At 32.4% G+C, this 12,955-nt stretch overlaps 1 protein-coding gene across 6 annotated transcripts in view; it reads right to left on the bottom strand.

The window, feature by feature from the left end:
• Positions 1 to 1,971: 1,971 nt before the first annotated feature.
• The window catches only part of LOC139488775 (phosphoinositide 3-kinase adapter protein 1-like), a 31,930-nt gene continuing 20,946 nt past the window's right edge, over positions 1,972 to 12,955 (bottom strand). For 2 of the 6 annotated variants that reach the window (XM_071274667.1, XM_071274666.1), the window contains exons 12-15: positions 12,778 to 12,807; positions 11,956 to 12,003; positions 9,325 to 9,342; positions 1,972 to 4,430 (exon numbers count right to left, since the gene is read on the bottom strand). In XM_071274667.1, the coding sequence (XP_071130768.1) occupies positions 4,050 to 4,430; positions 9,325 to 9,342; positions 11,956 to 12,003; positions 12,778 to 12,807 (477 nt within the window). In that variant the 3' untranslated portion in view covers positions 1,972 to 4,049. The remainder of the gene's footprint in view (positions 4,431 to 9,324; positions 9,343 to 11,955; positions 12,004 to 12,777; positions 12,808 to 12,955) is intronic. The other 4 variants (XM_071274670.1, XM_071274669.1, XM_071274671.1 and 1 more) reach the window with 3 other exon arrangements.

Below are 12,955 nucleotides of genomic sequence, written 5' to 3'. Positions count from 1 at the left end.
AGGAACAAAAAGTGACAAAAACAATCATCGTGTTTGTAGTTTCCGGATAATTACTTGTATGTACGTTTTTGGATCTTTTTCGCATTATCACAAATGGAAGACTGGGATTTTGTTCGGGGATAATTGCCCCAAACATGCAGAAATTGGGGGCAAAAGAAATGACAAAACAAACATTTTTCTAGTTTCCAGACAATATCTTGTGTTCAAGTGTATGGACCTCTCTTAAATTGTACTACAAGGTTCATTACCAGAAAGGAAAGACTGGGATTTGGTTTGATGGTTATTTATCCTAGAAGGAAAACAAAATGTTATGGGCGGGAAGAAACCTTCAGTTGCACAGTATTGCGCATACGATTTAAGATCTTCGACCACATTTACCTTGTGTCAGAAACCAATATAACGTCATAAATTTGATCACAATCCAAATTCAGATAGTATTAATCTTTAATATTATGTTCAAATTTGCCCCAACTGTTCATGGTTCGATCTTTGCGGTCAGCGAAGCATTTTTAATGTTTTACTATAAAACGAGCAGATGTGATTAAAAGTTCCTGTTGCTTTCTTCATATGGTAAGCTATGCCAGCATATGCGTATCCAGGGGTGCCTTGGAAAAATTTGGTTGATTATATAGGGAATCACTGAAGCATGACTTGGGCCCCCCCCCCCCTTTTTAGGTCAGCCATCGGGCCCGCCTTACAAAAAGTTCTGGATCCGCCACTGCCCAGTTCTGCTTTTGAAGTGTTTGGAACAATGAGTACAAATCAGGCTTTCTCCATGCTATCAGTTGTTATGCTTATTGAGAAGTCTTAAAATTTTAATTCACACTGGTCATATTTGTTTAACCCATTAGTGTGGATCTTATTATGCCTGGGAAAACTAGCTACCCATTTTTTCTTGAAAGGACAATACGTACAATGGTATGAAGACCCCTCCTTAACTTTAGTTCTTTTTTCTGTGATTCATCTTCACTTGCCTTCCCTATTGCTGAGCCCCCAAATGCCAAAACATCCATATTCTGAAGGAAAGATAGTTTTTAGCTCGATTGTTGCTTGCATGTTCTTTACTGTATAAAATGAAACGACAATGTGACATATAATTATCCAAAGTCATTAAAGCTTGAAATGCAAGTTTTGTGTAGGGCAAACTTTATCTGTCAAAAACGTATACTGATAAAGTTGCATTGAAACATGATGTACGTGTTGTACAGCATCCTTGATTCTACCGCAGTAGTCGAACCCTGAACAGTTTGGGGTAAGTATGTACACAACATTTAAGCTAGACTTCATTTTTTATGAAATCAAAAACATGTTGAATTTCGGACCCTTTGGGCCTCAATGTGGACCATTTCGATAACTTGGCCCAAAATACTAAAATCCCAAATTTAAAAACACGGTAAGATTCAGCATTCCAAAGTACCACAAATATTCAACTGTTGTTGAAATCAAAAGAATTTATTTCTTGACAGTTTGGACCCCACAAACTGGTTAAATGGGCCAAAAATTAAAAAAAAAAATAATAATAAACACAATCATGTATGGATTCAGCCTACCAAAGAACCTCAAATTTTGTTTTGGACCCTGTGGGCCAATTTAAAACGGATCCAAAATCAAAAATGTTACTTCGAAACCTCATTGAAATTGGTCAAGAAGTGATTTATAAAAAAATATTAGAAAGTATTGTTGTTTTTATCCCCTTTTATCCCATTCTATTCGGACAGACATGCGAGATGTACGTATTCAGTGAAGAAGTTTCAATGCATTGGATAAATATTACTACACTTTAAACAAAGATTCTGATGAATTATAAAAAAATCTATGACATGCTTCTTCTGATTGGTAAATAGACCCATCTCGAAATCCAATGTTAAAATTTGTTTGCACATGCGTATAATGACTACTGCAGAAACATGAATTTTATCAAATTGGCATGCATTTGAAAATATTTTGCATTAATCTAAAAACACTTTCAACTCTGAAATGATCCACATATTGTTATATTATGACAACGATGTGTTTTATTTGAAATAAATATTAATTCTATTGAATTTATTGGAGTATTCAATCAAACTTTTCATCTCAAAATCAGCACTATCAAATCCTTTTCTTACTTTAATTATTGTTTGTGCAAGTCGGCTAAATTTGGAATTTAATGCATAAAAATTAATAAAATTCATACAGTAAAAATGCACCGCATATATACAATACTAATGAATCGCTCTACAGTGAAAATGAAAGTAAATCATTATTCAACAGTAAACATGACTCGCATAAAGATAACATCATAGTGAAATTCAATACAATATGGACAAACTGAATAACAAAAGCTATTCTACGTTATACAAGATTAATAATTGTGTTGTAATGAATATTTTTTCGCAACTACATCTTTCCTGCTAGTTTTTAATCACCTGCACGATTTGTTCGTAAAACATCCTAAATATTCACCTATTTCGGTATATATTTCACGTATGGATGGCTCTCGGCGCGTTAAAAACCCGTTCCCATCTCTTATTTTGTATAACTTGTATTATTTATTACTAAATATAGTACATGTGAACAATTTTCTTCATTTTCTTCAAAAATCATAATTTTTTCGTCTGTTTATTTACCATTCTACATCAGAAATGCATGGCATATACAGTGAAAATGGTATTTTAGGATCCGCACTTTACATACACTGCGTATCATATAAACAAAATCATCGAAAAGTTTAAACCCGACTTTGATCTTTGTTTTAGTTTCTTTGTCATTTCAAAGTTCGAAAAATTGATTATATTTGTAGGACTAAATTCTATGGTGGGTTGCAAATCTATGGCAGATTCCTAAACTACGGCAAATGTGACCTCATTCCATCCCAAATCTAGTGCAGATGTATTACAATCCTATATAAATGGCAAGTTTTGTAATTTCCTAATCTATGACTGATTTTTGTTGTTTCCAAATCTATGGCAATTTTTATGCAAATGGATAACACTGCAGTACATATCATGTATACGACCAATGGATACTTCTAGTCTTAAACCAGTGGAAATATACGACAACGAGAGCATATCTTTATTTATTTGTGAAATAAAGATTCCATAATGGTAAAAAAAAATTGTGATGGCAACCAAAACATTTCGTTAGCGGCGGCGACGATGTAATATGGCGTAATTCAATTGTGATGTTATGTTACTATTTCCCAATTATGCATTTGAAAGTTCTGCCATAGATTTAGAGAAAGCAAAAATCTGCCATAGATTTGATTTGTTTGACGTTTTTAGGTCACATTTGCTATAGACTAGAAATCTGCCATAAATTTGGAACTCGCCATAGATTTGAGTCCTCCATATTTTGTAGGTAAGACAATAGTTCATAATACATTTATAAATAAATTTAATTATTATTTCACGAAATGATTCAATAATATCAGAATAATACACTCTGAATAACCTCTCAATTTATGGAAATGTATTATGGTAATTTATTGTAACAATAATTATATTGTGATAAATACCTCTTTCGGACTCATTAGTCTTTAGAGAAAATGCCATTTGGAGTATGACATGTTAAATGTATGACACAACGGGAGGGGGACATCTCTTATGTAATGAGTTGAAGTGAAGATCCCCGCTGGAATAAATTCCTTTTTCGAGTTTAAAAATTTATTGCAGATTGAGAATTTAAGTTGAAATATATCACAAACACATATATATAGGGTTGTTGATCACATAAAAGTTTCTGAAACAAATTTAGATTTTTTTCAAAGATGTATTTTAAACAAGTCGGAAATACATTAGCTATTTGTCAAATCTAAATTTCACTACAAGAAATAGCGTTATCCTGATAGCTACACTATTTGTCAAAAAATATCTGAAAGGTTAGGATTTTTCTGTTATTTGACATATATGAGCAGGTTGGGTACTTGATATCACAGCTGCTTATCCTTACCAAAATGATTAAAGTGCCCCTCCCTTCCCCGAGTTATCTCAACAAGTTGTTATCACACATAAATATATATACATATATATATATATATATCACACTTTCTCAATATCAATCTATTCATGTCATCTTTTTGGTCTAGGTGGCAGTTTGTACGATGGAGCTGCTGGTTTCGTGTTACTCGGAATTGGTGCGGGTGGCCGTTTTGAAATTGGACTAGGTAGTTGTGGTTTATTTCTATTGTTTGGATCATCGTTTGTAGGTATATTAGGAAGAGGTCGACCGGTAGATGGAGGAGGTCGTTGTGCTTTGGAATAGGCCGGTTTGCCATAATCGGAATTTGGCAATGGAAGAGGTGGTCGATTTCTGACTGGAGGAGGTGGCGTTACATTCACCGAAGGTTTGAAGGTATCTGACGACCGCGGAGGTAACATCGGTGATGCGTCTTCCTCTCTTTTTACTTTTTCCAAAAACTGGTCTTTCAGGGATATTCGTTTTTCTGCACTCTAAAATAAAAAAACAAAATACATGGTAATCTTCCTTATAACATGAATTATTGCGATTTGTCATTATATTTTGTTCTTACAGAAGGTTAAAAAGTTGTCTCCTATTTGCCACGGCTTTTTAACATCACTCTTTTCATACTACATTTCATAACCATGCTAACATTCACCATTCTACATTGTATGCGTTACCCAATAATTCGTATTATTCATTCCGACGGCCTTTCACCTTTTCGTTCTCACGGAAATGTACATTCATAAAGGTGTTTTTTTCTTCATCTTTGATCTGTTGTTTGTTGTATGTAGATTTAACAAAAGGCTTATGTTAATCGGATATTCTTATATGTTCTTTTTGTTTTTCCCAAACAAAGAAATCAAGGGTTACGACTGAATACAAATTGAACTGTTTAACACCGAATCATGTGTATGTGCCGATCGAAGGTTAGGCAGGTCTTTAGTAGTAGTCTTTGTTTTAATAGATGTGTTTTCGTGTCACTTGAAGAATTTTGTTTTGGTGGTGTTATTTATGACTTGTCGAACCTCGTTTTATTAAAGTATTATGGATGATCCTATTTTGATATCTATGTGTCAATTGTTTTTGTGTGATATTAGATTGTTTTATCGTTGCTATATACCCACAATCTCGTTTTATCTATATATAATAGAAAAACAAAGGATATGGGGTATCCATCCATGACACAAAATCAAAACATTCACAGCAACAACAAAAACACACAAAAAGCAAAGGAACAGCGCTTTTATGATATATATATATATGTTATATTTGAATCAATTGTGAAAGTAATATTTTAATTGATAAACCCTAATATAAATGGAAGTGAGATTTATTAAGTAGCAAGCATTAATTTTACAACACAAAAATAAAGAGAGAAAATTCGAGAAAACCAACGATACAGACAACTCAAAAATGAAAAAAAGATAAAAGAAATTGTAAAGTCGACGCATATTTAACTCTTTGACCAAATAGGCATACATATTGCTCCAAAAATATATAATCATATCATATGCTATACCAAAAATCATTTGATGGTTAAAATGCGTAAATTTTTATATGTTTTACCACTCTCTAAATTGACGACTGTCGTACAAGTGAGAGGTTTAGCTAGCTATATAATACGGTTTAATCAACCATGTTTCACATAAGAAAAAGCCTGTAACAAGTCATATTTAACTCTTTGACCAAATAGGCATACATATTGCTCCAAAAATATATAATCATATAATATGCTATACCAAAAATCATTTGATGGTTAAAATGCGTAAATTTTTATATGTTTTACCACTCTCTAAATTGACGACTGTCGTACAAGTGAGAGGTTTAGCTAGCTATATAATCCGATTTAATCAACCATGTTTCACATAAGAAAAAGCCTGTAACAAGTCAGGAACATGACAGTTGTTATCCATTCGTTTGATGTGTTTTAGCTTTTGATTATGCTATTAATTAGGGAATTTCCGTTTTGACTTTTCTCGGAGTTTTTGTGAATTACTTTTTTGGTATTTGGTTCACACATGATTGATAGCTAAAAAGCATGACGTAATTCAAGTTTGAAGCCAGATTCGTTGTCAAAATGCATTTTGCACATTTTTCGTTAAAATGTTAGATCACAACAAAGTGTAATATTCAGATACGCACCCAGGAAAACTTATGCTTTGCATGTCCAAATGTATACTCGAGCAAAATGTAGTGAAATGTTGATCCAAATCTTATGCTTTTCATTAATTAAGTGCAAAGTTTAGACATCTCGAAAATGTCAACACTGATGACATTTGCCATGAATGATTCATTTCGTATTTTAGTGCGAAGTGAGTAAAATATTGAAAGGAACAACACGAAAACGGCCAAAACGGAAAAAGTTAGTAGCAAGTTTATAAACTACATAAATTGTGTTTAATACGAATTATCATGCGTGTACTAAAAACTGGCTACTAGGTAGTTTGTACACTTAGAACTGACGTATAGTACATAATTAAACTGCGACTGGTCTGATATTTACCAAATCGTATGTGGCCAAATTCATTTTAGAGCAAAAATTTAATTAAAAACAAGAGGATATACAAACAAAAATGTGTCCCCAGTACACGGATGCCTCACCCGTACTTTCATTTTCTATGTTCAGCGAACCATGAAAATGGGGGAAAATATCTAATTTGTCATTTAAATTAGAAAGATCATATCATAGGGAACATGTGTACTAAGTTGCAAGTTGATTGGACTTCAACTTCATCAAAAACTACTTCGACCAAAAACTTTAACCAAAACTTTAACCTGAAGCGGGACAGACGGACGAACTGACGGACGAACGAACGAACGGACGCACAGACCAGAAAATTTGTCGATATTTGTTAAAATGACGTTGATTGTACAAACAACAAGAATGTGTCCACAGTACACGGATGCCCCACTCGCACTATCATTTTCTATGTTTAGTGGACCGTGAAATTGGAATAAATTATCTAATTTGGCATTAAAATTAGAATGATCTTATCAAAGGGAACATGTATACTAAGTTTCAAGTTGATTGGACTTCTACTTTATCAAAAACTACCTTGACCAAAAACTTTAACCTGAAATTTGCACTATCATTTTCTATGTTCAGTGAACCATAAAATTGGAGTCAAAACTATAATTTGGCATTTAAATTAGAAAGATCATATCATAGGGCACATGTATACTAAGTTTCAAGTTGATTGGACTTCAACTTCATCAAAAACTACCTTGACCAAAAACTTTAACCTGAAATTTGCACTATCATTTTCTATGTTCAGTGAACCGTAAAATTGGGGTCAAAACTATAATTTGGCATTTAAATTAGAAAGATCATATCATAGGGCGCATGTATACTAAGTTTCAAGTTGATTGGACTTCAACTTCATCAAAAACTACCTTGACCAAAAACTTTAACCTGAAGCGGGACAGACGGACGAACGAACGAACAGACAGACAGACAGACAGACGGACGGACGAACGGACGCACAGACCAGAAAACATAATGCCCCTCTACTATCGTAGGTGGGGCATAAAAATCGTTTACATAGTGAGTGATGATAATGTATATGATTGTTCACAAGTTGTTTGTTAAAATTACCAAATTATCTCATACATTAATATGAAATAAAAACAGCAGAGCTTTAATTTTATCTTGAATTGGGTTAACCAATGTTATCCATTCGTTTGATATGTTTGAGCTTCTGAGTTTGCCATTTGATTTCGGACAGTCCGTTTTCAGTTTTCCTCGAAGTTCAATATTTTTATCATTTAAGAAATAATTCATGGGGGTTTGAATATAACGTGATTTTACTACGGGTTGGCCCTTTATGACAAATATTTTACCCCGATAGCGAGGGGTAAAATATCGACATAAAGGGACAACCCGTGGTAAAATCTAGATATATTCAAGCCCCCATGAATTATTTCGATTCTAATAAGACAAATACGGCTATTCTTTTGGATCGAAGCGATATAAGGTGGAGGCAGATATTAAACGCATAAATAAACGCACTATTAAATTGGCGTAAAAGAACGCAGCAAACTGAATAAGTGACATGCTTAAATTATTTACAATAACGTATTTAGATAGTTTTGGATGAATTTAAATGATAATTTACGTATATGTCTCATATGTATACAAAAATATGGCTGATAACACATTTTAGCATCGTTTGTTTACGTTTTACTGGTTGTGATGCTTTTCAGTTTCACAAGCGTGCATTTTCCCGTAAAATGCTTATACTCTGACGTCTTCGTTCTATGACGTCGGGTACCTCATTCATAAAAAAAACAAATGACGTGGGAGTACGGTCGGAACAGCCCAAACAATATATTTATATTTTACCACGGGTTTGTACTCAAAGCGTTTGAAGGACGTCATGTTAGAATTTACTTTTTACAATGTAGATGTAGTATACATTTGTGTCTTTATCTTGTAACTTCCACGTTATCGTCATGTAGATTCAAAACAGTAGAATAAATAAAGTATAGATTCACAGCAAATTGGAACTGTTACATGAACACCGAATCATGTCGATTTTTGAAATCTTTAAAACAGTTATCACAATAGGTATTCCTTTTTTATTATCGACACATTTTTCATTGCACCTTTAAACGAATGGAGTTTCAAATTGACCAATTGGTCTCCCTTGCAATCATATTTTTTAGACGAGCAAAGTAGGTATGGAGAAAAAAAACAAAAACTGAATACTTCATTGAGATCCCAATTTGATTATAAAGTTAAAAAGCATTTGACCGAAAATTTTGAAAAGTTGTGTCAAAGCGGTACCTTGATATTATATAAAATTATAAAAACAATCATCTATTAACGAACATGGCTTCTACCTCATTTCTTTCACGGTAAACTTATATAGTGACTTGACAGAAAACATGCAACACATAAAGAAACACAGTTCTGTGTAAAAAGTTGATTAGTAAGCTTGATAGTACAATTTCCAACGAAAACAAAACGAAATATGTTAATAATATGCGAGTCATTCCAAAACAATACAGAGAGGCAATCACATAGAGTTTTAGCAAGTGTGGCATGTATTGCATATGTGTATTGGCCAATAGTTAGAAGGTGAAAAGATGCTTATAGCTATTAAATTATTTTTTGACGAGGAATAACTAAACACAAAAAGTTTTCATTGAATTTAATAGAATTAATGTAAATGTTTCATCGAACTTAGTAAACTGGAAAATAAGAAAATAAGAAGCACACGAGGCATGCCATGACAGACAAATACAAGGTACATGAATACGTATTATTAAATAACAACAATCTTTAGTAAGTTAAGAAAGAGCAAACTGTTTAATTCAATTAGAATGGTAAAAACACACTGGCTTACACATATTTGAATGCAAATAATATATAATACGTACTCTGCGGATGTTTAAAATCTGTTAGAAAACAAATCAAAATTACAAGGACATTGAAATGATATCTAGAATGTGACAATCTAAGAAAAAATGCAAACAATCATTATTTAAAAGAGAGAGAAAAAAACAGTTAAGTTTAACCATATTCATTTGCTCAAAGCTGAAAGCAAAATGATCAGACATCAAAAATACCTGCTTATGTGTTCTCCACAATGCAATTTATATAACATATATATATATTTTCCCCCAAAAGCAAAAGTTCTGTATCTAAATTGACGCATTCGGGAAGCCAACCGAGAGTATTGAATGTGGTAGCTCTTTCATAAAAATTAAAGGACACCAAAAGGTTTAAAACATCTCTTCCGATCCATATCGATATTTTTTTTATATCATATTTCTAGATAAACCATTAATTAGAAATGAAATTGAAAAAAAAATAAAAACTAGAGGCTCGTAAGAGCCTGTGTCGCTCACCTTGGTCTATGTGCATATTAAACAATGGACACAGATAAATTCATGACAAAATTGTGTTTTGGTGATCATGATGTGTTTGTAGATCTTACTTTACTGGACATTCTTCTTGCTACAATTATCTCTATCTATAATGAACTTGGCCAAGTAATTACAGTGGAAAATATATTCTAACAATTTACAAAAAATTACAAAAATTTATGAAAATTGTTAAAAAATGACTATAAAGGGCAATAACTCCTTAAGGGGTAAACTGACAATTTTGGTAATGTGACTTATTTGTAGATCTTACTTTGCTGAACATTATTGCTGTTTACAGTTTATCTCTATCTTTTATAATATTGAAGATAATAACCAAAAACTGCAAAATTTCCTTAAAATTACTCATTCAGGGGCAGCAACCCAACAACGGGTTGTCCGATTTGTCTGACAATTTCATGGCAGATAGATCTTAACCTAATAGATTATTTTACCAGATTTGCTCTAAATGCTTTGGTTTTAGAGTTATAAGCCAAAATCTACATTTTACCCCTATGTTCTACTTTTAACCATGGCGGCCATCTTGGATGGTTGGTAGGATCACGCCACACATTTTTTAAACTACATATCCCAATGATGATTGTGGCCAAGTTTGGATTAATTTGGCCCAGTAGTTTCAGAGAAGAAGATTTTTGTAAAAGATTACTAAGATTTACGAAAAATGCTTGAAAATGACTATAAAGGGGTCAACTGACCATTTCGGTCATGTTGACTTATTTGTAAATCTTACTTTGCTGAACATTATTGCTGTTTAAAGTTTATCTCTATTTATAATAATATTTCCTTAAAATTACCAATTTAGGGGCAGCAAAAGAACGGGTTGTCCGATTCATCTAAAAATTTCAGGGCAGAGAGATCTTGACCTGATAAACAATTTTACCCATGTCCGATTTGCTCTAAATACTTTGGTTTTTGAGTTATAAGCCAAAAACTGCATTTTACCCCTATGTTCTATTTTTAGCCATGGCGGCCATCTTGGTTGGTTGGCCGGGTCACCGGACACATTTTTTAAACTAGATACCCAATGAAGAATGTAGCCCAGTAGTTTCAGAGGAGAAGATTTTTGTAAAAGTTAACGACGACGGACGACGGACGACGGACGCAGAGTGATGGGAAAAGCTCACTTGGCCCTTTGGGCCAGGTGAGCTAAAAATGAAAAATGTTCGTTCGATCTTAACACGTTTGGAACAGTCCGGACAATAAATATTAGACATGTTCTTTCAGTTTTTTAATCAATTTATAGATATATCCACTGCGATTAATTCAGTACAGTTTAGACCGTTTGCTTATAGCAAATTCAGCATTTCAGAGTATTCAGTATGATTTTGATGTGTATATGTAAATGACATCTACTGAACAATCTTAATATAGACTAAATTGAAGCGAAACGTCCGAAAAATACTAAATTTAATGCAGCGGATAAATCTAGAAATTTACAAAAAACTGAAGATGACGTAATAATTTGTTGTTCAATGTTTTTTTAGCAGTTCTGATCAAAATGACCGTTGCAGATCAAAATTGGTTTACTAGTTTACATGCAAATCAAATCAATGCAGAGGTCAAGAAAGACACCGTTCATCTAAAAAATCTACTAGATATTAAACTTACTAGGACAATTAATACGAATTATCCAGTAGCTGATCAAGTTTACCAATGCATTTTTTTTAAGTCTAATTTTAATATTGAAAATTGTTCGATTTTTAAAATTGACAATGTCACAGACTTCATAGTTTGAATGTTGACGGAATAAAATATTGAGGAGTCATCAACAACTTGTGCAAAAAAGACCATTTTGAAACTTGCACTCTTTTGATTTTAAACATTTTTGTACAACATTACGCATCAACCTCACATCGTCAGGGTCCATACAAAGTATCGATATTGTTTGAGGTGACATATTGGTTCATTGAGCCGGGTATTTATTATATATTGTATTTTTATAATCTGTACAAATTTACAAATATCACTATAATCAATTATTTAATTACTAAAATTTATGGGTCACCTAAAAGGCATAAGCTCTTTGCCTGCATATATATAAATTGAAGTACAAAATAATGGAAGGACAAACATTTTCTTTATCTACAACATAATGGATGCTATGATATAATTACAATATAATACCTCTGTTGGTTCAGATTGTCTTCTCTGTACTTCATATACTGGTGTTTCCTACAAAACAAATATTTTCAATTTCTTTGAAATGCTTTATTTCAGTATAGATGATTTACACTTAAAATACGAATAGATTCATATAGTTATATAATTAAAAGCAAACAGAATTAATATTGTTTTCACCGTATCGAAGTGGAGCTGTTTCTCAGATTGTAATGTAATTTGTAGTTGAGAATATGATTAATTCCATCCTAATTTATATTGGTCTAGAAGAACATGAAATACCTCACCTTAAACAAACAATAATAAATACGACGAAAAATATAACATTATGTTCATGATCAGGTTCAGAAAAGAAATAGAAATATATTCCTTTAAGATAATGATGAAGTATACTTTACAAATATAAAATTTAGACAAGGTTGAGTCGTTTTTATTATACGCAGAGAACTGTTTCATAAATGAAGAATTGGAGTTCGCAAACCTTAAAAAAGAAGGATTACTCTTCCATGCTAAGGTAGAAAATATAATATAGAACCTTTGTTTTGAGAGTAAAGAAGTCGAGTTGCAAAAAAATCCCCATTTTGACATATTTGTAGCAAACATCAGCTAGAAAAGATAGGCGACAGGTACCAAAGAGACATTCAAACTCCAAAAGCGAAAACAAACTGTGTTTTGTAAAATATACTGAATCTTCATCACCACTCTCTTATCATGCATGTGGTTAGTGAACAATGAAGAAAACAAAAAAAATATTCACAATTGGCTGTCAAATAAAAAAAATAATATAAAAGATACAGAAATAAAATATTGAATAAGTTTTTCACATACCTCTGAAAGTTTGGATTTATCTACACTACACTGTGGTTGAAATAAACAAAAATATATGTGTAGTGCCATTTCTTTTACTTACTCATCAAGTTATAATCAATAAAAATTAGAAGGAAATAATGGTATAGTTTACTTTTTGGTTATCATGTTGAAATTACAAAGTATTAAATTCCAAACC

The sequence above is a fragment of the Mytilus edulis genome, chromosome 9 (genome assembly GCF_963676685.1).
Source record: "Mytilus edulis chromosome 9, xbMytEdul2.2, whole genome shotgun sequence".
NCBI lineage: Eukaryota > Metazoa > Mollusca > Bivalvia > Mytilida > Mytilidae > Mytilus > Mytilus edulis.
This window is presented reverse-complemented; position numbering and strand designations above follow the sequence as displayed.